The sequence below is a fragment of the Lolium perenne genome, chromosome 3 (genome assembly GCF_019359855.2).
Source record: "Lolium perenne isolate Kyuss_39 chromosome 3, Kyuss_2.0, whole genome shotgun sequence".
Classification (NCBI taxonomy): domain Eukaryota; kingdom Viridiplantae; phylum Streptophyta; class Magnoliopsida; order Poales; family Poaceae; genus Lolium; species Lolium perenne.
The window spans coordinates 303,769,788-303,795,246 of NC_067246.2; the positions used below are offsets into that span (position 1 = coordinate 303,769,788).

The 25,459-nt window shown below is 46.8% G+C and overlaps 4 protein-coding genes and 1 pseudogene across 4 annotated transcripts; 3 read left to right on the forward strand and 2 right to left on the reverse strand.

Annotated features, from left to right (window-relative positions):
* Window positions 1-200: 200 nt before the first annotated feature.
* LOC139838235 (uncharacterized) lies at window positions 201-4,434 on the reverse strand. Its single transcript, XM_071827619.1, has 2 exons — window positions 3,465-4,434; window positions 201-361 (listed from the first exon to the last, which is right to left on the reverse strand). The coding sequence occupies exons 1-2, from the start codon at window positions 4,432-4,434 to the stop codon at window positions 201-203; spliced, it is 1,131 nt and encodes a 376-aa protein (XP_071683720.1).
* Window positions 4,435-6,200: 1,766 nt separating this feature from the next.
* On the forward strand, window positions 6,201-8,103 carry LOC127338812 (uncharacterized). The gene is made up of 2 exons (XM_051364782.2): window positions 6,201-6,672; window positions 7,593-8,103. The coding sequence occupies exons 1-2, from the start codon at window positions 6,339-6,341 to the stop codon at window positions 8,081-8,083; spliced, it is 825 nt and encodes a 274-aa protein (XP_051220742.1). The 5' UTR covers window positions 6,201-6,338; the 3' UTR covers window positions 8,084-8,103.
* A 951-nt stretch (window positions 8,104-9,054) lies between these two features.
* On the forward strand, window positions 9,055-11,596 carry LOC127340228 (chitinase-like protein 1; annotated as a pseudogene).
* Window positions 11,597-15,169: 3,573 nt separating this feature from the next.
* Window positions 15,170-21,858, forward strand: LOC127345291 (uncharacterized). The gene is made up of 9 exons (XM_051371741.2): window positions 15,170-15,464; window positions 19,056-19,462; window positions 19,564-19,742; window positions 20,200-20,280; window positions 20,388-20,474; window positions 20,559-20,682; window positions 20,793-20,864; window positions 21,143-21,217; window positions 21,553-21,858. The coding sequence occupies exons 1-9, from the start codon at window positions 15,334-15,336 to the stop codon at window positions 21,657-21,659; spliced, it is 1,263 nt and encodes a 420-aa protein (XP_051227701.2). The 5' UTR covers window positions 15,170-15,333; the 3' UTR covers window positions 21,660-21,858.
* Window positions 21,859-22,725: 867 nt separating this feature from the next.
* LOC127345292 (uncharacterized) lies at window positions 22,726-24,270 on the reverse strand. Its single transcript, XM_051371742.1, has one exon. The coding sequence runs from the start codon at window positions 23,866-23,868 to the stop codon at window positions 22,912-22,914; it is 957 nt and encodes a 318-aa protein (XP_051227702.1). The 5' UTR covers window positions 23,869-24,270; the 3' UTR covers window positions 22,726-22,911.
* Window positions 24,271-25,459: the final 1,189 nt, after the last annotated feature.

Consider the following 25,459-nt stretch of genomic DNA (forward strand, 5'->3'; position numbering starts at 1 on the left):
GGCCAAGCCTACCATGAGCCAGAACCAATAATCATCACACAAACAACACTGTCTCTTGCACAAATGGCAAGAATTACACACAGTAATTAAGCCAGAGCAAGGAATTGAATACACTTGAGGATCTAGCAGTAGTAGCATCAAGAACAGAGTCACAGAGATAGTTTCAAGCAAGAAATGCAAGCTTAAGCAAGCACACGGCTTTAGAAGAATTGCACAAGCAGCACAAGCAGCACATCAGCATGGATTTCACACAAGAAGAAAGACGGGCATAGCACATCACTTAGCACAACAGAGCAGGCACCATGGCGCTGCAGAAGAGCACCACAGCTCTTGTGCAGGCAAGCACAGCACAGCAGTAGAGCTAGCAGAGGAAGAAGAACAGGCACAGAGAAGGAGCAGAAGAGGGGCGCACTTACTTGGAGCCGAGCAGAACGGTGGCGCCATGGCGGCCACGGTGGCACGGGCCAAAGCACGGCGGCGCCAGGCCAAGCCAGGCCATGGCGGTGCCGCGGCAGCTCGCGCACACGATGGCGAAGCCACGGCGGCGCCACGGCTTTAGGAACGTCGGCGGCGACGAGATCGCCGTGGATCTCCACGGCCAGACGAGCAGAAGGGTTGGGGGCGACACGAAAAGGCGACGAAGAGCAAATCGGCGCGGTGGATCTGAAGCGCCGTAGAACGGCGGTTCAGACGCACCCCATCTCGCCGGCGGCGATGGCCGGAGTCGGCCGGAAAAATTCGGCGAAGGGGCGGCGGCGCGCGCGTCGCCAGAGCCAAGGATTAGGGTTCGTGAGGGAGAGAGAGAGGGGAAGTGAGGGCGACCGAGTGGGCCGGACCAGGCCAACTGGGTTGAGCCCAACCCACTCGGGTTCACACTGACAGGTGGGCCCGAGGGCAATTTAGGCATTTTTCAAAATACCATTTAAGTGAGTATTTCAAAGAATTTTAGAAAATAGAATATGGCTCTAAAAAAATAATTAAAAATATGAAAATCAATCAGCATAAAATTCTCTATCCAAATAAAATATCAAAGAGAATTTTTAAAGATAATTAAGAATAAGCCTTAATTTGATGAATTAAATAATGATTTAAATCACACATATTATTTTCAATAAAGAAAATAAGTCCATTAATGTAATTGGACTATAAAAAACACCTTGACAATATTTCAAGGTTGTATTTACCCTAAATAGAGAACCTCCAAATTATTCTTAGTAAATACCTCTCACATAAAATGATAAGACATCTAAAGGGGGAAACAAACCCTAAAAATGGAAAGCATGCATAATTGCTTCTTTAACCATTGCCCTTATCTGACAATGATGCTATTTTTCGAAACAGAGGACAAGGGTCACCCACACCATCCAACCGCAAAACTTTGCGGTGTTCTGTGCAAGTTCATCACTTGCTCATGTCATTTGAGTATTTCTATCAAATTACTTGCAAAGTATTATGGTTATCACTATTGCATAAAAATCAAAACCACTACTTTCATAACTATGAATATGACTATGTGGTGGGCAATGGAACCATGGAATGTGTTGATATGGTGGAGGTTCCATTGCACGGGTTTATATCCATCTAGGATTAAACAACAAGCATGCTTGATGATTCTTGTGCCGTAATAACCGTGTTAACCATAAGATCCGGAGTGGGACGGAGTAGTCAAAAGTGTTTCCACCTCTCGTTCATCAACGGATGCGCTTTACCGTAGTACACTTGTAATCCAAGGGGGCAAGCTGGTGAGGCTGGGGAGTCCTAAGTCCCCACGGCATTGTCCGTAGTACACTTGTCGCCCGAAGGAGCAAGATGGTGAGGCTGGGGAGTCCTAAGTCCCCACGGTATTGCAGTCTATGATGGGTTGCAGCTACCGACGAAGGAGTTTGGTTCGATCCCAGACTGTCGTCGTGGTCGGGGTCCACCCTGAAATATATGGGAATAATGGGACCGGCGAGGACCCAGGGTCGGGGCATGCAACAAAGGGTGGGTGCTCGAGGTAGCGGAGGAACATGATTGGCTAGACCTTATACCGGGCCTCACACCGAAGGAAGTGTGGACGGGAAAGCTGCCCGCTGGCACCAAGGTTAAGATCTCTTATGGGTAAAGCAACACACCTCTGCAGAGTGTAAAGAATCGTGACCCGTCACTCCTGTTCTGGGATGAGGAACTGCGAACGCGGCCGGAAAGGAGCTCCATGAAGTTCTAGTAAACCGGTGAAGGCTGACGGACATAGCTCTTTGGAATAAAAGCAATCTCTTGAAGAAATGTTTATCAAAACTTGCATTGGTATTAGACTTTCTGGTCTAATATTGTAGCTAAAGCATTAAACACCTCTTATCTATAATGAACTTGTTGAGTACGCTCGTACTCATACCACTCTTAAATCCCATGCTTAGATTGTCTGAATCGTCTGGAGGAGGACTACGACCACAGTGAAGGAGCCGAGATCATCGGCTATGAAGAACCAGACCTCTCTGGAGGTATAGAAGGCGTAGACTACCTCATCGTCTACGGATCCGGGGAGGCTTCCGGAGGAGATCAAGCCTAGAGATATCCAGTAGTAGTAGTAACCGAGCAGCCCGAACTCTTAGTATTTAGCTGCTCGAGGAAATAAATGTATAACTTAATGAGACTCTTATATTGTAAGCTATGTTGGGTTCGCCTCGAACCCAGGAGTATTCCTCTTAGGACCCAAGAGGAGCTCCGAGATGACATGTGTATGATAGTTGTAATAATAAATGAATGAGTTATGGACCTGCTATGTTCTGTTGTACTACTCTGAGGGATGTAATATTTGCGGAATGGTACTTCGTGAATGTTATATCAACGACTGGCATACTACAACATGCAGTGGTATGCAGGGTCACCACAAAAGTCAACACAGAATTCAATGACCTCCTCTGTTCCATAGCCCTTGGAGATGCTTCCTTCTGGCCTAGCACGGTTATGAACATATTTCTTTAAGACTCTCATGAACCTCTCGAAGGGGAACATATTGTGTAGAAACACAGGACCGAGAATGGAAATCTCATCGACCAGGTGAACGAGGAGATGTGTCATAATATTGAAGAAGGATGGTGGGAACACCAGCTCAAAACTAACGATACATTGGACCACATCATTCTGCAACCTCGGTAGAATTTCTGGATTTATTACCTTCTGAGAAATTGCATTGAGGAATGCACATAGCTTCACAATGGGCAGTCGAACATTTTACGGTAGAAGCCCCCTCAATGCAATCGGAAGCAACTGTGTCATTATCACGTGACAGTCATGAGACTTCAGGTTCTGGAATGTTTTCTTCTCCATATTTATTATTCCCTTTATATTGGAGGAGAAGCCAGACGGGACCTTGATACTGCTCAGACATTCAAAAAATATTTCCTTCTCTGCTTTTGTAAGAGCGTAGCTGGAGTAATGACGTCCTTTAACTCTCTCATGCAGTTTTTTGGGGTCTTTCCTACGTTGCTGGTCCTCCCGTGCTTCTGGTGTATCTTTTGTCTTCCCGTACACACCCAGAAAGCCTAGCAGGTTCACGCAAAGATTCTTCGTCACGTGCATCACATCGATTGAAGAGCGGACCTCTAAGACTTTCCAATAGGGTAGATCCCAAAATATAGATTTCTTCTTCCACATGGGCGCGTGTCCGGCATCGTCATTCGGAACAGACCGTCCGCCAGGACCCTTTCCAAATATTACATCTAGATCCTTGACCATACCAAATATATCAACACCATCACGATGGGGAGGCTTCCTCCGGTGATCAGCCTCACCGTTGTAATGCTTGCCTTTCTTTCTTACGGGATGGGTAGTCCTAAGAAATCGACAATGCCCCAGGTACATGACCTTCTTACATTTTTTCAAATAATCACCTTCGAGCTCATGTAAACAGTGCGTGCATGCATTGTATCCCTTGTTTGACTGTCCTGAAATGTTACCAAGAGCAGGCCAGTCATTGATGGTTACGAAAAGCAGCGCTCTTAGGTCAAATTCTTCCTGCTTGTGCTCGTCCCACACACGTACACTGCGACCACAATGTAGAAGTTCTTCGACTAATGGCTTCAGGTACACATCAATGTCGTTCCCGGGTTGCTTCGGGCCTTGTATGAGCACTGGCATCATAATGAACTTCCGCTTCATGCACAACCAAGGAGGAAGGTTATAGATACAAAGAGTCACAGGCCAGGTGCTATGGCTGCAGCTCTGCTCTCCAAAAGGATTCATGTCATCTATACTTAGACCAAACCTTAAGTTCCTTGCATCCTGTGCAAAGTTTGGGAACTCTCTATCGATTTTTCTCCATTGGGATCCATCAGCAGGGTGCCTCAACATCACGTCTTTCTTACGGTCTTCTTTGTGCCATCGCAACAACCTAGCGTGCTCTTTATTTCTGAACAAGCGTTTCAGCCGTGGTATTATAGGAGCATACCACATAACCTTGGCAGGAACCCTCTTCCTGGGGCGCTCTCCCTCAACATCACCAGGGTCATCTCGTCTGATCTTATACCGCAATGCAGTGCACACCGGACATGCATCCTAATTCTCGTACTCACCGCGGTAGAGGATGTAGTCATTAATGCATGCATGTATCTTTTGCACATCTAATCCTAGAGGGCAGACAATCTTCTTCGCTTCGTACGTACTGGCGGGCAATTCGTTACCCCTTGGAAGCTTCCTCTTAATTATTGTCAGCAACTTTCCAAATCCTGAGTCAGTGACACCATTCTCTGCCTTCCATTGCAACAATTCCAGTGTGCTGCCTAGCTTTTTATGGCCATCTTCGCAAGTTCGGTATAACAATTTGTTGTGATCTTCTATCATCTTGTCGAATACCAACCTTTCCTTTTCAGTTTCACATTCTCTCCTTGCATCAGCAATGGCCCGACCAAGATCATCATCAGCAGGCTCATCTGGTGCCTCTTGATCTTCTACTTCATTGTCTTCATTGCCTTCTGCAGTATCATCGTATTCAGGGAATTTGGGATAACCGTCATCATCCTCTTCCTCTTCTTCATTGTCTTCCATCATAACCCCTCTTTCTCCGTGCTTGGTCCAACAATAGTAACTGGACATGAAACCGGATCGCAGAAGGTGGCTGTGAATGAGACTCGAGTGAGCGTAATTTACGGTATTCTTGCAGTTGACACATGGACAATACATGAAGCCACCATGTTTGTTTGCTTTCGCCACGGCCATAAAATTATCCAGGCCCGAAGTGAACTCGTCAAACCGTCGGTCAATGTACATCCATTGCCGATTCATCTGCATGATATAATTTAGCTGATCAAAACCATTACAGAACATCGCGATGTATATATACACATACATTTTATCAATTACAGATGAAAAGGATAAAGTTATTAACCTCGATGAAGAAGAAAAAAGCAAGTTAAGTGTGGCTTGATTTGTGTAAACTCAAGTGGCAAATCCTCTTAAGCATTTCATCGAACACCTCTTGTGCATGTGAAGAAGAGAGGAGAGCAATACACCCCTCTTGTGAAGAAAGTGAAAAAATGGTCAAGTGTGGCTCACACTTGGGCAGGGCAAGGTAATATAGCCAGATTGGGGACCTTGTCCCGGTTTGTAATACAAACCGGGTCTAGAGGGGGGCCTTTGGACCCGGTTTGTATTACAAACCGGGACTAAAGGTTTCCCACGCCTGACACGGCCTGCCGCGCCCTGCCGTGGACCCTTTAGTCCCGGTTTATAATACAAACCGGGTCCAAAGGCCACTACCGGATAGGCTCTGAGCTTGTGGGGTCGCCCTGGGCAAAACGAACCGGGACCAATGCCCCTATTGGGCCCGGTTTGGTTCTGCACTGGGACATTTGCTTGGGACCAAAGGCCTCTTCTCCACTAGTGATTCATCCATGATTTCTACCAAATTCATATTATGACTTTGCAGTGATGTACTGTACACCAAAATCTTTTTCTAAAGATTTTCGATAAACTTGTGCATGAGCTTTTCAAATCACATACTCCTATTTATATTTTAGAAACGATGGCTATTTTCGTACAGATGTCTTTTTGTTGCGAATTTTGACATGCTCGCGCGATTAATTTTCCGTTAACAGCAACGGCCAAACAGCGCTACCTACCACTCCACCAGCACTCACTGCGTTGACTGCCACGGTGCCACCTACAGTTGACCAGAAGCTCACCTCCTTCCCCCTTCTCCATCTCTATCGCGCTGCCCTTCTCCAGCCGCTCCTCGCATCGCCTCCCGTGCGCCGCTCAGTTGATCCATCGCCTGTTCTTCCTAGCTCTGCGCCACGCCCCTGCGACACACGCACTGATAAAGCAAGAGAATCACCCGCGCGCATCCCTCGGAGAGAGCGATGAAGTGGGCGCAGGCGGCATTTCTGCTGGTTGCGCTGCTCGCGGCGGCGGAGGGGAGGAGGGAGAAGGCGTGCGACACTGGGTGGCAGTGCAGCGGCAGCGGGTTCTGCTGCAACGTGACCATCATCGACTATTTCAAGGCCCACCACTTCGAGGAGTTCTTCCCCAGGCGCAACGACTCCATCGCCCACGCCGGCGGCTTCTGGAGCTACCAGGCCTTCATCGCCGCCGCCGCCCAATTTGAGCCCCGCGGGTTCGGCACCACCGGCGGCGAGGAGACAGGCATCAAGGAGGTCGCCGCATTCCTCGGACACGTCGGTGCCAGGACCTCATGTACGCTTCTCCCCTCCCCGCACCTTAAAATTGGGATCTGTACGAACAATGGGCAGTAACAGTGTTGGTTATAGGCTTCGTGAACGCTAAGGCGGTGCAGAATCTACTACCAGAACACCTAATTTCCGGATTCAGGAAACATACTCGAGCAGAGCACACCACCCTACACAGATGCTGATACATGCAGAGAAGGTTGACAAACCTAAATAGAGCATCAATTTTTTTAAATATGCTCAACAGGAGTTAGCTGTAAAATATGTTTAAGGAGTAGCTGTGCACCTGGCAAATAACATCAGAAGTCGTCAATCAGTGACTCCTATAACATTTCAAACAAGACAGATGTGTTTGCTGCACAAGTTAAACTGCACGAATTGATTATAACAATGGAAATGATGTATTCAATTGATGTTATAGTAAATTTCATCAGTCTAAAAATACAACAACTAAAATCAATTGCAGGCATGCTATTACCAATCATGAACCGAGAGGAAACCAAGAAGTCCAAACTTCTGGGTCTTTCCTATCTCAGGGAATCATTTCTTAGTTATCATTTTCCATCTCCAATGCTGTGTTGTCTACAATCTCAGGTTCCGTTCCAGTGGTAACAAGATTTTTCCCCTATTTTAGTAGCCTGGAATCAAGAAGACAGGAGCTAGCTCCATAGCTTGAAACTCCAATATGCCCATAATTAATTAATTATTGAAGTGTTATTGCCGAATCCAACTGGATGTGGATTATGGTAATTAATTTCCATTGGGATCACCTTTCATCAGAATAGTTTCTTATCCAGTTTCGAACTTAATCCTGCAGTTCTTCATGTGAATATGTGAAGGATTTGGTCTGATTTTGAATCCAGTTTTAGTATGTATCTTCCGAGATTATCCAGTAACTCAGTAAGTACTAACCTGTTACTCATTCAGGTGGAAAATTTTATCCAAATCCACTGGCCTGGGGGCTTTGCTACAACCGTGAAATGAGCCCAGAGCAGATGTTAGCTCATGAGAATGCTTCTTACATCCCATTGGAGCAGACTTCACATGCGCATCTACGAATTTTATATCTATCACCAAGCAGAACACGGAGGGGGCTGAAGTCATATTCCGGTGTTGTCATGGCAATCTTCACATTGGGGGAGTTTGTTTCAAGCGCGCCAATTCCAACTTCCAATCGATCGACATCTTTGATATCATTGGAGAGGGCCGATGCGTCAGCATCAAAGGCATCGTTCATAATATTAATCGAACGTGGGAGCCCCTCCGTGCGACGCAGCAAACGAGCTACCCCTCTATGTTGTGCAGTTTTGCTACATACATTGCGCAGTTTTGCTACCGTAGCACAATTTTTGCTATACCATGTATCTATCAGTGTCTTCAATAAGATCGTTTTTGTTGTAATAGCACAATTTTTTTGATACAATGTCTCCGGCATTGTCTATGCCAGTGGCGGACGTAGGTAGCAATTAGGTGGTGGGCACAGCTTAAAAAAATACGCTCTTTGATTGTGATAATTTTTTTTTGTCAAATGAGTAATATATGTAGCCAATATTTCTCAGATTAGAGGTATAGAATTTTTCTCTAATATTTTGGTGTGGGCCACGGCCGACCAGGCCCACCCTATGGTCACGCCCTAGTCTATGCCCAACGTGTCTTTTTACTTTTTGTGTGGTCGAACCCTTTTTTTGCTAGAATGCAGCAAATTCGGGCGGGTTGGGTGGGTGGGGTGGGGGTTGACTTTTTGCTACAATGCAACAGATGTGGAATTGGGGCCCAAGAGGACACGTGTGAGGTTCTGGGAAAAAATCCACAACTTATACTACGGAGTAGAAAGGCTAGCAGTGTATTTTTGTTAATTGCTAAAACCTCGCTCTCCTTTTTCAATATCAAGTTTATAAAATCATTATGGCAAAGCTTATTGGAGTCTTGGAGATGCTCTATGATTCTTATGAAATTCCGCTCTTTTCGCAAGGCATGTGATGCTGGTTGGAGATGCTCTATGATTCCTATGAAATTCCCCTCTTTTTGCAAGACATGTGCGGAACTGCGGATGTGCCATGTTCTCTGAGTTCTACATGCTCGTGCGTGTTGGAATCGTTCGGAGAACGAAAGGAAGAACAACCGATTTGAATCTCCCAAGACCAGCAGAAATGGCGGGAATGCCCCGGAACGGCAGGTCAGCAGCAGCCCCACCACCTACAAGTTGACCAAATGCCCTCTCCTCCTCCCCCGTTCTTTATCTCGCTTGTCGCTTCCCTTCTCCGCCATCGCCTCGCCTCACCGGCTCACCGCCGCTGCGCCGCTCAATTGTTCCGTCACATATTCCTCCCACGGTCCCACCTAGGTCCTAGCTCTCTGCATCTAGCACAGACCACGAAATGAGCGAGCGATGGGGAGGGCGCAGGCGACGGCATTTCTACTGCTGACGTTGCTCGCGGCGACAGAGGTGGAGGCGGGGAGGCAGCCGGAGGGCGGCGAGAAGGCGTGCGACAGGGGGTGGGAGTGCAGCGGCAGCCGCTTCTGCTGCAACGGGACTGTCACCGACTACTTCAAGGCCCGCCACTTCGAGAAGCTCTTCCCGACGCGCAACGACGCCATCGCCCACGCCGCCGGCTTCTGGAGCTACCAGGCATTCATCGCCGCCGCCGCCCTCTTCGAGCCTCGCGGGTTCGGCACCACCGGCGGCAAGGAGATGGGGGTCAAGGAGGTCGCCGCATTCCTCGGACACGTCGGCGCCAGAACCTCGTGTACGCTTCTCTCTCTGCTCCCGGCTCTAGCTCGTGCATAATAGTTAGGGATCTGTAGAAAGAATGGGTGGTAGCAATGTTAGCTGTGCAAGTTCAAAACGAGTAAGATGTGCATCATCCCTGGCAAAATAACAGCAGATGTCGATCATTGAAGAAATGTAGTTGTATCAGTTGACTATGATAACAATGGAAATTCTATAGAAGGACTTAAAACTAAATCATAAACTGAGAAATAACCAATAAGACGTCTAGATTGGTTCTCGAAGATGTCTTCCTAACAGTTCTATCTTCTCGAAACAGGCTTTCGTCCCACTTTATAAATAAACCAACCACAACCATATATATAGTATAAAATCAAGTCTCAAGTCGCAAAAGAAAAACTAAGGTCTGGGACCACAACACAAGCATGCCCAAGGTAAAACCTAAAAACAAGCTTAGCGCCCCACGACAGATGGGCGGTGTTCAGCGACTGGACGAAGAAGAAGGATGCCACACTTGGCGAGGGTCAGGGCAAGAGTGGCGAGGGCGGTCAACAAGGGCCAGCTTGGCCGGCACACTCCTGGAGAGAGGCGTGAGCCATGCGAGAGGGGGCTCAAGTGGGGCCTTCTGAGTCGTGGTCGGAGCGCTCATAGAAGTCCTATCGAGGCCAAGAGAGGTCAAGGTGGGGGTGGGGTCCGGGTAGCTGTCAAAGTAGACCCCTGCCCTCCTCCACAAACTTCGTCATCACTAGAAGAGTTGTCCCCCGAAGAATCCCCATCATCCTCACGTGTCCATCGGACAGCAGTTCATAGGGGTGCGGAGGAGACCGAGGGAGGACCTCGTCCAGCTCGACAGTGAGGGTCCTGCCACCCTCCCTGAAGAAGAATATGGGTAGAGGGCCAGGCAACAAGGCAGGGTTTGGGCACATGGCCAGAAGACGCACCGGCCCACGCCCGAAGATGGAGCTCATGTCCACCTCGACAAGCTTGCCACGCCAGGGACACTAGCTCCACAACCGAAGCAGCCCTAACCTCGACTTCGTTCGGGATCCCGAGTACTCGACCCACGTAGTGGAGAGGGTGATTGTAGTGTTAGGGTTGCACAATCAAGGGCTCGGCGGAGACATGAATCTGGTTGATCGGTAGGGTGATTGTGGTGCTTCAGGATCATAAGCGCAAGAGCTCCACCGAAGGAAACACTACTGCAAACTGTGATGGAGATATCTCCCTTCACGCTCCACTCGTAACCCGGCATCATCTGGGAGAACTCATGGCGGATGAGATCCACCGAGACCACCACAAACGGGGCAGACATCGTTGTATCTCTAGCAACCACTCCTCAACGTTTTGATTTTCCATCTCCAAGGTTGTGTCGTGCACAAATCATTTGGTGTTTTGTTTCTCATCACCCCTAAGAGCATTTTCATGGGTGCCCCCAAATGCCCTCCCAAAACGCCTATTGGGGCACCTGTCTAAAAAGGCGCATCCACCGGCATCCGATAATTACTGCAATTGTTACTCCTTCAGGTACTCATATTTATCCAAATGGACCACCTCCAGCGGCCTGGGGTCTCTGCTACAAGCGTGAAATGAGTCCACACAACAATTATTACTGTGACCACAGCAACAAGTTATATCACTGTGTCAAAGGAGTCAAATACTACGGGCGCTCTTCTTGTTTACTGGTCAGACTGTATATCCCTCTCTCGGTTGCTGTTAATAGCGAATTAACAAGTGATGATTTTATTTTTCAAAAAAAGTGATGGTTTTGGACTTTTGGATCTCCCTGTTAACTGTCCTCAGGAACTACAACTACGGAATAATAGGTAAGGGTATCAAGCAGGATCTGTTGAGTCACCCAGAGTTACTGGAAAAGAATGCCACCCTAGCATTTGAAGCTGCGATTTGGAGGTGGATGACTCCTGTGAAGAGGGGGCAGCCGTCAGCCCATGATGCCTTTGTTGGCAACTGGAAACCAACCAGGAAAGATATTTTGTCCCGGAGGTATCCTGGCTTTGGTATTACAATGAACATCATGCATGGTGATCGCATCTGTGGTCGAGGGTTCACTGATGAGATGATCATCATTTTATCCCACTACATGTATTATCTCGATCTGATGGGCGTTAAACGTCAGTATGGACGTAGCTTGGATTGTGCTGACCAGGCGGTATTCAATCCGTCCTCTAAGAGTTCCCGCTCATAAACAAGCTGCATGTCAGATCCAGAGGATGTCTGTATTTGCCTTTGAGGCCGAGCATCTGGCTTCCCAACTGTACAAATCATGTGTCTGTACAGTATTCTTGTAGTAACTCAAGATAGTATATGCCACCGATTTTTGTAGTGTAAGGGTCTGTAATGTTGTCTCTATATGTGTTTTTTTTTTCATTTGAACTTGCGAAAATTATGCTGTAAATTTTCTATTTATATTATTAAATATTTTATAGTTCGTGGCACTTTCACTTGCTACTTTTCGACAGCACCTAGCATTGCTGCTGTCCTGGCCACGGTTTCAGCAACACCTCTGTCTCTTGCCTATTTTACTGTTATTGTGACTGCTAAGTAACTCTTAGCTGAACTCTGTAGTGAGATGCAGACAATAACCTTTATTCTTCTGAATCCTGTGAATGCTATGTGTATTTTTGCCTAGTTATGCATATATTGGAGTAAAGTTGGAAACCAAATTGAAAGGTTACGAAAAGAGGTGTGCTTCGGTGTCTTCACTCTCCCCCTCTCAACCACTAAATCTATAATATCTATAAAGTTGATCCCCACTATATGCATTTAATGTTTGCAAGCTGCTCTTACATTAAGCCACATCATCTAAAATTACAAGAGCCATTTGATCAAATATAGACGCATTGGATTTTGTACGTTAGCACGTCTATCTGTCAAGCCCAACTTTCATTAGCATGAAGTGCGCAGCTCATCCTTCAGAGAAACCAAACGATAGACTGAACTCTTTATCTCCCACGCTATAAACGCACATCCCATTTCCATTTATTTTCCTATGTTTTTTTTTTTGAAAAGGGAAAAACCCGGCTTCTGCATCGTGATGATGCACACAGCCTTTTATTAAGAAACCAGTAATCGTTGTTCAGTACTTATTACATCTCAAGAATCGCCTAAAGTCGATACAAAAATCAACCAGCGAAAAAAGGAAAATAGCAGGAGCCGACTATGCATCCTCTAGTCGACTAATATGCTGCCAGCCAGCCCGGCACAAGATATCCTGAGCGACCGTCTGGAGCCGTGTGCATCCAGAAGCCATGACATCCCGTTGCTCTGGTGGTGAGAGGAGAGCCCTGAGTTGGATCCAATGCACCATGGAGAAGATAACCTGTAAAAAATTGAAATTTTTCTTGTTGTTAAAGATTATATCATTGCGGCATCTCCATATTGACCAACATAAGGCTGATACACCAATGCGTATTAAAACCTTGGATTGTTTGTCAACTCCTTTTAACCAATTTCCAAACATATTTGTAATATTGGTTGGTGGAGGGAGATTATGAGTAAAATTAACAGTTCGCCATATTAGTTTAGCAAATGGGCATGTTAGGAATAAGTGTTCTACCGTCTCTTGTTCTCCGCAAAAAACGCATTTAGTACACCCAGTCCATTGTCTCTTTGCTAAATTATCTTTTTGTCAATAGCACCTTATTACTCAGGAACCACATAAAAATTTTAATTTTTAGGGGGATTTTCATTTTCCAAAGATATTTCCGCAAGTATGTTGTATGATCATTCATAAGATCCTCATACATAGATTTAACTGTAAACAACCCATTAGTTGTTAGTTTCCACATAAAACAGTCCGGTTCATTATTTAAATTGACCATCATTAATCTTTGGCATAAGTGTAGCCACGCCGTCCATTTATTACCAGATAGCACACGTCTGAAACCAATGTTTAGTGGTGCTTGTGCCAATACATGAGCCACTAACACTATTTATTTTCCTATGTTACATGACTCCAAACGTATTCTCTTCCAATTCTAATTAATTGGAAGCTGTAAGGCTGCCGGTCAGTGCACTACATATTCTTCCTTTTCCACTAGCATCTCAGCACGGCACCTTGCTCTCAAGCAACGATGCTATTCAAGTGTATGACCCCCTCCAGGCAATACTACGCATCGCCGCCCAGCGCCTGGTCGCTGGCCGCTGCCAGCAGGGTTCCTGCTCATCGCCGCCAAACTCTTCGTAGCCCAGCGCCTGGTCGCGATCGCCGCCTGGCTCCCCGCTCGGCGCTGCCGCGCTCTTCGCCGCCTTGGCCGTGGGCTGCCGTCTGGTACTCGCTGGTCGCCGCCGTGCAGTAAGCGGTTCTGCTATGCGACTGTAGGAATACCGACGGCGCGTGACCAGGTGATGGTCGTGCAACGGGCGCTGGCTAGGCTGCCGTCTTCTTCCTATTTTTTCTACGGAACTTGCCTGATTCAGATGTAAGGAGTAGTAAAAACTGATATCGCATATTGTTAGAGAACAGGGCAGCCTAGCTGACGAGCAACCATATGCAGATTGCAAACGTACGCTGCGGAACATTACGGACCATCGAAGGACATAGTGTACATGGCGCCGACGTCAATGGACCATTAGATACTTCGCTGGAAATGGTTAATAGCAGCGCTAAATGTCACTCAAATATAATGGTAGCTAGCTGCAATCAGAGCCCCCTCGACCAAGTCTGCCAAGTGTAGTACGGCCTGGAGCTGGTGATGGGCATGGCTCTGCCTCTTCTCCACCGTAGTGTCCACACTCCACACGGCTATTTTTATCAATTGCAGAACCAGAAAGATCTTTCCACCATAGTTTATGATTCATTTAATATGTATACGGACCTTATCATGTTGTTGATTTTTATTGCAGAACCAGAAAGATCTTTGCACGTCTACACCAACTGTATAGGACGGTGGTGTGCGCGGCAATTGGTTAACTGATGGGTTCCTAATTGTTACATAGATACCTACAGCCTTATACACAGATGGCTTATTATTGATTTTTAATTGTTTACACATATTGATTGATTTGGAGGGCAAGTGACTTTGAATCATTGCAGGTAAAACTGTGTACAACCAATTATAGTGCCCGGCGTTCATGTAAATTATTATGGATAATAATCCTACTATTAAAATCTCACTATAATCGTTGGGTATGATGGTAATGCAAATAAGAATTGTTTCAACATACTCTTCATGCTTTTGCATGTATGAAAATCTTCTCTAATGCCCGCTGCAACGCGCGGGGAATCCACTAGTTTAAAGGAATAAGTTAGCACACGAAAAGATATGAGAAGATCCTGGCCGTCCAGAAATTGCCAAAGTTTCTTTTCAGCACTTATTACTACTCTGGAGCTCTGCTGGCATGACCGCGAAAACAGCCAACTGTCCGAACCCGCCGCCCGTTGTCTCTTCAGCGAGCTCCATCTGCAAGCCGTGTACGGCAAACAAAAAGCCCTCGGTTTGGTCACTCGCCGCTACGATACAAGGCGGCCGCCGGCCGCCGGCCGTGGCACGCGGTAGATCACTTGACGCGATCTTCGCAACAAATTAAACCACACGAGTTAAATTACACCATACAGAACAGATCCGATTAACCTTGTCTGAAGCTGCACCAGCAAGAGAAGAGCGAGAACACTCAGGTAGGCGAGAGTGTTCGTCGCGCAGCTAGCTGCCAGCCATGGAGGTGGACGGGGCGCCGGACCTGACGGACTTCATGAACGACTGGTTCTTCGGGACCGTCGGCGCGAAGCACAGCGCCGCCAGCGCCGGTGCCGTCGCCGGCGGCGCGTACGACCTGACGGGCGAGAGCAGCAGCAGTAGCAGCAAGAAGAAGACTGCATCAGCCCCGTCGGAGAAGAAGCGGGAAAGTGATGTGGGCCGCGGTGGCAGGGGCACCAACAGCACGAGCAAGCAGACGCAGGATTGGCTGGAGGAAGCGAGGAGGATGGTCGAGTCCGGGTCGCCGGGTAGGATGGGCTCGCCGTCCAGGCAGGTGCCCAGGTTCGCCGGCGGCAACGGCACGGAGCCTTCGCCCACTCTCGATCGCCGCGACCCCATGTCACGCTCCGCGAGAAGGTATGTAAATCAGGTCATTTCATTTGGCATGGCACGAAGCGTCAGCATATGCAATCCGTCGTTTCGGTGCACAACATCATCGCCTTAAGTTTTCATAAAATACTTTCTATTTTATTTCCATTGAACGTATGTATCTATGTCGAGCTTTACTCTTATTACGGCGACTGATTTTTATTAAGTCTAAGTTAACTTCTTAGTTATTTAATTTATATGTGCAACTAAAAAATACCATTTGTAACACACGTGTAACTGAGAAAATACAAGTTGCAAGTTTGCAACCCATACACAACTGAGAAAATAACAGTTGCAGTCCATATGTAACCGAGAAAATATTAGTTGCAACTCATGTGCAATTAAGAAAAAATTAGTTGCAACTAGTATACAACTGAGAAAAATACCAGTTGCAACCCGTGCGCAACTGAAAAATATCAGTTGCAACATGTGTGCGACTGAAAAAAAATATGAGTTGCAACCTACAGGCAACGAGAAAATAGCAGTTGCAGCATATATACAACTGAGTAAATATTAGTTATAGCCCATGTGTAACTGAGAAAATACGAGTTGCAACTCGTGCGCAATTGAGAAATACCAGTTGTAGCCCACTTGCATTTCACATATTAGCATGGATCACGAGGATAATCAAATGGCTAAGAAATTGACTTAGACTTCGTAAGATTTCTAGCAAAACCGATTTTTATTTTGCTATATTTCCTCTCTTTTTTTTTTACAAAAGAGAATGATGTTTTTGAGTTATCTTTGAACTGGCCAAACTCTACCACACCTATAGCAGGCTTTTTTTTCCAAGCGATCCAAAGGATCGATTTTCATTACCAAACTGATAACGAAAAAACAGCACGCAGGCATACAAATGTTATGCCGCACACGGCAGAAGAGAACGGGGGAGGGAGCGCCGCAAATGCTAGCATTTTTAGACGAACTTAAAGCTATTACAACAAAAACTAGGAAGTTTAAAGCAGGCACTCGGGGGGCCTGTGGATCAGGACGAGCTTTTGCATCCAAAAAACTATCTGATATCAGAAACTATCCAGCAGATCACCAGCAACAGGAATCATCACTCTTTTTGACAGAAGCTAGCAAATGTGACCAAGGAGACGAGTCAATCTTCAGTTTCCATGCGATCATCATCCAGATCTTCCATGGTAGCATCGGCAATACGAAGAATTCTTCCAGTTTGTTCAGCAGGGCGCGAGGAAGATGGAGCAGGGGTACTGGTGGCAATTTGGAGAAGGCTAGCAGCTCCCGCCCGAAGATTTTCTGCATCAGGAGAGTTGTGGAGACCTGCCCAGTAATTCATAAACACAACAGCAAAACTGATCAGCTCATTTGGATTTTTAATGAGTTTATACTCAAAACAGGCTCTATTTCTGAGTTTCCAGATAGCCCAGCATATAGCAGCAAGACCAGCTATTTGAACATTTATACTAGCTGGAATTAAACGGGGAAGCCACCAAAAGAACTGTGTAAAATTCCCAGGTCTGTTAGGAGCACCAATTGTTGTTGCCACTAAGCTCCAGACAAACTTAGCTGCAACACATTCAAAGAAAAGATGAGTACTGGTTTCTCTTTTGTCACAAAACTGACAAGAAGCATTCCCTATCCAGTTTTTTTTCCAGCAAATTATCTTTTGTTGCAATAGCATTATGCCAAATAAGCCACAGCCAGATTTTGATCTTCAAAGGGATCTTGCTTTTCCACAAGTGCCTGAAAGATCTGTCTATAGCATTCCTGCAAAGATGATTGTACATAGATTTAACGGAAAAGATGCCATTCTTTGTCCATTTTCAGTAAGGTCTGTCTTTATTCTGTGATAGGTTGGTTTGTCTCACAATATTCAGTAGACCATGCACCTGGAGATCCAAATCAGGTGCAAGATATCTTCTAAATGAAAAATTCCACCCACCAGCAGCAGCATCTGACACAATTATAGATTTTTCATTGCAAATATTGAAAATATCTGGGAAGCTATCTTTCAAAGGATGGGAACTGCACCAAGCATCATGCCAAAAGCTTGTTAATCTACCATCACCCACCTTCATCCTTCTTCCACTAAGATATAAGGATTTAATCTTCAGCATATCTGACCACAGAGGGGAGTCACTTGGACCTTTTTTTGCATATGAGATTCCTGTATCTTTCAAGTATTTTCTGTTCATAAACTGCTGCCAAGGACTAGTATTAGATTCTAACTTCCACCACCATTGCACATTAGACTGACATTGAATTTGGAGAGATCTTTTAAGCCCAAACCACCTTTTTTCCTTGGTTTACATATCCATTTCCATTTTACAAAGTGATATTTTTTCTTATCAGCACACCCAGCCCAAAAAAAGGATCTGATTGGCTTATCCATCTCTTCAATAGTAGTTTTGTGCAACAGTCTCATGGACATCTGGTAAACTCTAGTACTGGACAAACGTGCAGAGATTTTGATCATTCTCCCACCAATGGACATATTGTTTCCAACCCAACCACACATTTTTTTCTTTGTTTTTTCACCCAGGAAATTCATTTCAGCAACTGTGGGTCTTCTAGCAGCAATGGGAGTGCCTAAGTATTTTATAGGCCATTTGCCACTTTGACAATTGAAGAATTCAGAGTAGCACTGTATCTTATTATCATCTGGCAGAACCATCATGACCTCACTCTTATCAAAATTTATTTTTAAACCAGACATTGCTTCAAAGAGATAAAGCAGCAGTTTTAGATTCTTGGCTTGCTCCATACTATCTTGAATCAGTAAGATAGTATCATCTGCATATTGTAACATAGCAATTCCATTTGGAATAACATTATCAGCCAGCCCAGTTAACAAGCCTCTTTGTTGAGATTCAGAGATCATCTTTGCAAGGCTATTGGCTGCCATGTTGAAAAGAAAAGGAGCAAAAGGATCACCCTGTCTGACACCCTTGTAGCTGCCAAAGTAAGCACCAATCTTATCATTAACTTTGACACTGAGTGTGCCATCAGTAACTACTTTCCTTATCCAAACCAGCCAGTTGCTACTGAAACATGCATGTCTACAACAATCAAACAGGAACTCCTAGTTAACTTTATCATATGCTTTCTCAAAGTCGATTTTGAGGACCACACCTTGTTGTTTTCTGAATTTAGCTTCTTTTAGCACCTCTTGTAGCAAGGCCACCCCATCAGTGATATACCTCCATTTGATAAAAGCAGTCTGACACTGGTGGATGATTTTATTCATCACAGGAGCAGCTCTGATTGTTAGAGCTTTGGTGAAAATCTTAAAGAGGACTTGCAGCAAACAAATAGGCCTATATTTCTGAATGATATCTGCCTCAGATCCTTTTGGTATCAGGGTAATAATACCATAATTTATTCTTTTCAGATCAATTTTGTGTTCATGAAAATCATGAAAGGCTGCCATTAGATCTTTCTTTATTATGTCCCTACAGACTTTGTAGAATTCAGCAGACACCTTTAGCAGGCTGAAAGCACATCATTATTAGTGGCCCAATAACGCTGAATTACTAGCCCAATTTCCAACCAGTTGTAAAGCTTCGCCGCCCACGGCGCTAACCGAGCACTCCTTCTCCGGCGTGCGTGCAGGCACCGGCAGCCGGGCGGCATCGGCGACGAGATCCTGCAGCGCGCGTCCATCATCTCCTCGCCATCGCGCTCCGAAGCCTCCGCCGCCTCGGAGCCCCCCTCACCTTCCCCGTCGCTGCCCCCGAACCCGCACTCCTCCCGCCGCAAGTCCCGCTTCCAGGACCTCTCCGCCGCGGACTCCTCCCACCGCCGCACCACCTCCTCCGCCTCCAGCTCTCCCGCCCGCCCCCTTCACCACCGCCGCCACGCATCCACCTCCCACGCTCCCGCCGCCGACGGCTTCGACGATGGCGTCGCCCGCCTCAACGCCTTCCTCCGCCGCCAGCGCGTCGCCCTAGACAACCTAGCCTCCGGGGACATCCGCGGCTCGAGGCCCACCAAGGTCGTGCTCTCCGACGCCTCGAAAAGTAATAACACCACTCTCCCCGTTTGTTACGTCGGTAAATCCTTTTCCTCTGTTGTAACTGAATCTAACCAATTCTGCCCGCCCACTCGTGATTCCGAGCAGGTGTGAGCTCGATTGTGGCGGCGATATGCTACGCGTGGGTGCAGTCGAGCAAGGCGGATGGCCATGCGGCGGTGCCGGTGGTGAACATGCAACGGAGCAGGATGGCGAGGTGCAGGCAGGCGGCCTGGCTCCTCTACCACGTCGGCGTCGACGCCTCGGCTCTGCTCTTCGCTGACGAGGTAAGCAATGCTAGCTTCGGTTGGGTATAGGATTCATTTCCGACCAATCGGACAACTGTCTAGATCCCGGAGTTATTGGGCGTTTATAATTTGAGCAGAGGCGGCAAGGATAAGGCTATCCTGCATCTCGTTGCTGTTGTGTCATACTGTCATGTGTGTGTGTTCTTAATTTCGATTGGTACCATGTGGCCGCCATTCTATTCTAGTGACAGATGACTGGTATATGCTTTGTGCGTTTGCGAGTTTGTGCTAACTTGTACCGTAACGTCATACAAAGGAGAAGGGCTCCAGCAACAATTGAGGGACATCATAAATACGACCCACTTATTTCTGCATAATAAGATATCGAAGATTTCAATGTGCCGCAGCGACAGCTAATTCTTATCAATGCCTTGTTCGAACAACATCCTGGGTAAAGCAAATGTACATGATGCTGACTCTGAGAAGCTGAATGTAGGTTGATATGGAGGGACTGATAATGGATCAGCGAGCTAGCTTGGTGGTGGTGGGGCAAGATGTTTTGAGATCAAACGGCGAGGTAATATTGTGGTACTTGTACCAACTACTCTACATTTGTCTGCTCAGGAACTTACCTGATTAATTCCAGCATTTGCTTCATAAATCATGCTCGTTTTTGTCTCCTAGGTGGGCTCAGTTTGCACGGTCCTCGCCAATAACTATTGTGAAGAAACTTATAGCCCACTTCAGAGCCAGGACATAAAGAAACTCCTGGTTGGTGTATTTTGTACCTGCTGCGGCCACCATTATGCGTAAATTACTGACACTCATGATTATGTTTTGTGTCTTTGCCCTCAGCTTGCAGGTATCCTGTTAGATACGAACAACCTATCCAAGACGTGCTCGGACAAAGATTCAGAGGCAGTGCAACTGCTCTTGTTCGGTACCCCTGAGCATAAGAGACACGTGTTGTTTCAACAATGTACTTTTACTAATCTTTATTTGACGTTCATGTATCAAGAATATGCGAAGAAATTTTGCAAAATCATATTGCTAATAACTATTGGAAATTTTGACCTTGCTTTGGACCAGTGATGCTTGATCACAATGATCATTCTTTTGTCGAATTCTTGAAGAACACCTACAGAAAGTCATCCACAGATGGTAAGTTTCATAATATCTTCAAATGGTTCCTCAATTTTTGAAGTTTCTTTGGTTAATTCACTGTACTTATCCATGTTTAGCTGCTGATGCTATTAGAGTCGATTTTGCTTATTATTAGCATCTTCATTTCAGCTACAATAACTTCTATGACTCATGTGAAACTTCCGCAGTAGCTATGCCAGTGCTACATAATTATTATTTTCAAGTGCATTAATTGATCATGTATATTTCCCCTAAAAGGGTTTGAGACACTTTATCCTGCTATTCAAATTAACTAGGTGATGGGGACAGTCCTCCGGAGCAAAAGCAACCAAGTCCAGGGCCATTCCAAGATGCCAAAAAGTCCAATTCAAGTAATTATCCAGCCCCTCAGTTATGATTTGATAGGAAGATTGCGTGTAAATATCTGTAAAATCTAACATCAGTGACAGCGCCAAGTTTTGCTGGTTTACCTTAATTTTTAAAGGAAAAGAAACTAGCATTACAGCCAGAAGTTCGCTTCAAACAATCTGACTTCTTTGGATTGTGTTGCCAACATTATGCCAAGTTTACACTTTTAATGCTATTTCCACATTTTTACTGATGCCAGCAACTAATAAGCAAAGCTCCAAAGTCTGTTCATATTTCAATGCAATTATATTTATATAATGTTGTATGCCTGATCTGGTTGTTTTTGTTTTCATCACAGCTAACCCGAGACCAGCCCGCGGAACTGGTGGAAAGCCTTCAGATGAACCTCCTCGTGGGAAAAACAAATTTTCCTTGGCAAAATGGTTTGGTTTTGGCCCAAAGTAATAATGTATTATTTATTAGTCTAATTGTTTGTTCAACTGATATATGCGAATTCCAAAAGTATCATGTGTTGTTTATTGAGGAAATGCGAGGTTTGGAAGCATTCCTCGTCACATTGCGTTCGTGTGGAAAGAGCACCGTATGGAGCATTTTGTAACTATTGATAGACTATTTGGTCAATAAGTTTACTTTTCCATGCTTACATATTTGACTATGTGGGAATGAAGCACTGCCTGTATTATTGTTCTATTTAAGACCAGAGTCGTGAGAAGAGCGTAGGATGCTGTTGATTAGAAGTACTTAGTAAAGAAGATGCATACAAATTCTTTTGGTCTAGATTCTAGCATTCCTGGTTTAAACAATTGCTGGTAACCAATGGGAAAGACATGAGCATAAAAATGGATAAAAACTTGTCAACTTCTCAGTTTATGGTAGGTGTCTACATGGTTGACTTGTCCTCCAGGGAGCTACTTTGTTGGACCCTGTATAACCCATATTTGTTTTTCTTTTAACCTGTATGACACAGTAGCCTTTTCTCTAGGATCTGATAGTGACTTGTAGAACAGCTCAAGGGGCATCTCTGAAATCTCAGCTTGGACTTGGGAATTGCCAAAGCTACATAGTGCAAAGGATCATTACAGGAAACCTGGGTGAAAAACAATGCACTCCTTACTCCAGTTGCCATTAACAATAGTACAATTGAGTACTTGAGTTAAGTACAAGTATTATACTAGTATCTGGTACACCCTGTTCAGAGGAAAGCAGAGGATGTTAGTTTGGCCGGTCAAAATAAAGTGAGTAGAAGAAGATAAGAAGGCAGAAGCAATGTACTGCTACTACTGGATAGGAAGGAGTTAGGATGGAGTGATGGACCAGTTCTTAGCTGGAATTTCCGTGGATAAATCAGCATGAATGCATGATTGGGAAAGGCAAATGCGATTCTGAATCCTGGCTGTCATGTCATCACCCTCCATGTTTCTCCATCAGGACCAGGCTGTTGCTCATCCCCAGGACTATCCTGTGCCCCTCCATGCCAATCTTCCATGTGCCAACACTCCCCAATGGGCAATGAAACAGAAAATGTCCTCAATCAATCACTCTCCCCATACACTCATCACATCTTTCCAATACATTACATGGTATGAACTATTGGTTCATAGCATGGTGAACATGTCCACTGTAAAAAATAGTGTAATGTAGTAGCGGTAGTAGTAACAAGAGAATGTGGGATCCCTCCTAAGCTAGCTATGCAGGCTCATTCAACCTTCCACGCGTAGAGGAAGAGGCAGAAATCGGAGAACTCATCGGCGTCGAAGTGCGAAGCCGGCAACAGCGGCGGCGCCTCGGGCTTGAAGATGAATAGTGCTTGCCTCAAGCCGGTTCCGAAGAGCCAGTCGTGTGCGTCCCAGTAGACCTTCACCTTCATCTTGTTGATGGAGATGCAGTCGTTGCCCCTGAACTTCCACTGCAGGTGCTTGACGAGTACGGTGACGCATCCGTCGATCTTGATGGCCATGTCGACGTCCATGCCGGCGGCGAGGTTGCCGGTGCTGCACTCGATGCTGATGTCGTGCAGCTTGCCCTTGTCGTGGAACCTGGCCCTGGTGAGGAAGCGCTTCTTGCTGAAGACGTGCTCCTTCTTGCACACCAGCTGCGCGGCGTCCTGCAGCGACAGCGACGGCCGGGACCCCGTCCGCCGGAACGCCTCCTTCTTCTGGTTGCCGAGGAGGAGCACCACCTCCTCGTCGGAGACCACGGCGACGTAGTAGTCGGACGCCGGCTCGGGCTCGTCGGAGAACCGCGCGGTGCGGAGGTCCCACACCACGTCGACAGCCCTGCCGTCCACCTGGAACTGCTTGGCACCGTACTTGCGCCAGAAGTGCCACGGCTGCATCTCCACCTTGCATGCGCTGCAGCTCTTGCCGTCCCCGGCGCCGCCCTGGCCGTTGCTGTGGTCCCTGCCACCGCCGCCGACGCCGGTTTTGTCCTTGCCGCCGCCTGCGGAGCCTTCGATGGAGACCTGCATGCCGTGGGTGAGCAGGTTTCTGCACCAAGTGACGGTGACCAGGCGGCTCTGCCCGGCGATCTCCGCGCGGTACACCAGCGTGACGGCGCTCTGGCCCGACCTGGTCGCCGAGGACGCGGTGGCGTCCGGGAGGTGCTGCTTCTCGCCGGACGAGAAGCAGGAGGGGACCGAGAACAGGTCCTGCATCCTGTACGAAGCGAATCCGATCAAGATATCTGTGGTGTGACACTGGGGGGTGATGGACTAAGGAAGGCTGCTGCTATACATAGGCGGCGGGGAGCGCCATGGACGACGATTCATGCAAGGGGGTTTGGCGAGGAGACCGTAGGTTAGTTAGCTAGCGAACCGATCGGGCGATCGATCGAGCTGGAAAGGAAAGGAGGGTCGGGAGGGAGGCCTAGATAGAAAGTGAGCTGGACATGAACGTGAGTTGGGGGCTTGCCATGCCTAGCCCCGGGATGGATGGGTGCGTGTTTAAAAACCAGGAAGGAACCTTCGATCTCCTCCGCTAGGAATGAATAAATGCACCATCTCGCAGGCAGGTCCAGGCGTCCAGGACCAAATCTTGAATTCTCCGTAGGCTATCGCGCTATGCTCCGTCCGATCCGATGCCAACGGAGATATCAAGTTGCTCCCAGAACTATGTAGTTTTCTACTGCCAACTGACACCACCATGTAGTACAGTAGTGTTTTTTTTTACATGAGAGCTGATCCTGGCTAGCTAGTTGCTGTTAGCTTGCTCGCTCCCAGTTGGCCAGATGTGCAGTTGTGCTGTGCAGTGGGCTCGATCGGCTTCTTGGGGCCTCCCAGGTCTCGGCGACGGCGAGCAGGCGCATGTGGGTAACATGCTGCCGATCGATCATAGCGACGCATGTGGCGCAGGATTTCTGGGCTCTCTCTCTTCTGGGGGAGAGTATTAAGAGCATTGAGTATTGCGCCTAACATTCCGCCTTGTTGGCAACTTGAGCTGGAAGCTTGAAGAAAAATAAACTAGTACCGGCTCAGGAATGTGTGTGGATCACAATTCACAGTCGTCGATCTGGAGACAGGAGAAGGGTACGTCCTGTTTAATTACTGCATGGGATCCCTTCAGGTGGATTACGTGCTAAACTAAACTCACTGTGGATTTCATTTGACTGCAGCTCAAGCCGGGGCCGACCCGATCCTGCGTGCGTAGGAGCGACGAGCTTGTGCAACTGTTGTCGCCGACTCGCGCTGCAGAATCTGCCCATTTCTCCGAGAGAAAGGAACACTTGGCCCTGAGACAAGAGAGCGGTCAATGGGCACAACTGGCTTTTTGGACAAGAGCAATGAGTTCCTTGCGAGAAAAAACTTTAAAAAAGGCAGAGGTGACAACACTCTCGAGCTATACTGCTACCTGCCTGGGCTGTGGATAGGGTAGATGAAGCTGTGGAATCCTACACATTGTCGTCGCGGTCAGTCGTGAGACGTGACAAGCCACGTCTGATCTGGGATTGGAATGGTCAGTGTCAGGAAGCTTGCCTTGTCGTGTAACGCTTTTTGGCCCTTTCGGAACGGGTGAACTGGCGATGAATGCAACGTGTGCGATGAGAGAGCTCAGATGGCCAAGTGACGGCGGATTCTCTGAACTATTCCGTGCTACTAGGCTGCGCCGGTGCCTGTTCCGTTTTGAGCGACTCAGCCTCAGCCTGAGACTAGTAGAACCTAGAGAAGAAAGTTTCAGCAGCATGTGCTGCAGTTACAACTTGGAAGGAGAAAAGTGCTGAAGAACTAGTTTAGTCAAGAAGTTGGTGAA

Bases quoted from the DNA above. Each gene is read 5' to 3' on its own strand.
- LOC139838235 (XM_071827619.1), bottom strand. From the start codon at position 4,434: ATGTGGTATGCTCCTATAATACCACGGCTGAAACGCTTGTTCAGAAAT. The intron at 362-3,464 runs GTAGGAAAGACC...TTCCTCTGCTAG, and splicing joins AGCACGGGAGGACCAGCAAC to CTCTACTGCTGTGCTGTGCT.
- LOC127338812 (XM_051364782.2), top strand. From the start codon at position 6,339: ATGAAGTGGGCGCAGGCGGCATTTCTGCTGGTTGCGCTGCTCGCGGCG. The intron at 6,673-7,592 runs GTACGCTTCTCC...TTACTCATTCAG, and splicing joins CGTCGGTGCCAGGACCTCAT to GTGGAAAATTTTATCCAAAT.
- LOC127345291 (XM_051371741.2), top strand. From the start codon at position 15,334: ATGGTCGAGTCCGGGTCGCCGGGTAGGATGGGCTCGCCGTCCAGGCAG. The intron at 19,743-20,199 runs GTAAGCAATGCT...AGCTGAATGTAG, and splicing joins CTCTGCTCTTCGCTGACGAG to GTTGATATGGAGGGACTGAT. The intron at 20,281-20,387 runs GTAATATTGTGG...TTTGTCTCCTAG, and splicing joins TTTTGAGATCAAACGGCGAG to GTGGGCTCAGTTTGCACGGT.
- LOC127345292 (XM_051371742.1), bottom strand. From the start codon at position 23,868: ATGCAGGACCTGTTCTCGGTCCCCTCCTGCTTCTCGTCCGGCGAGAAG.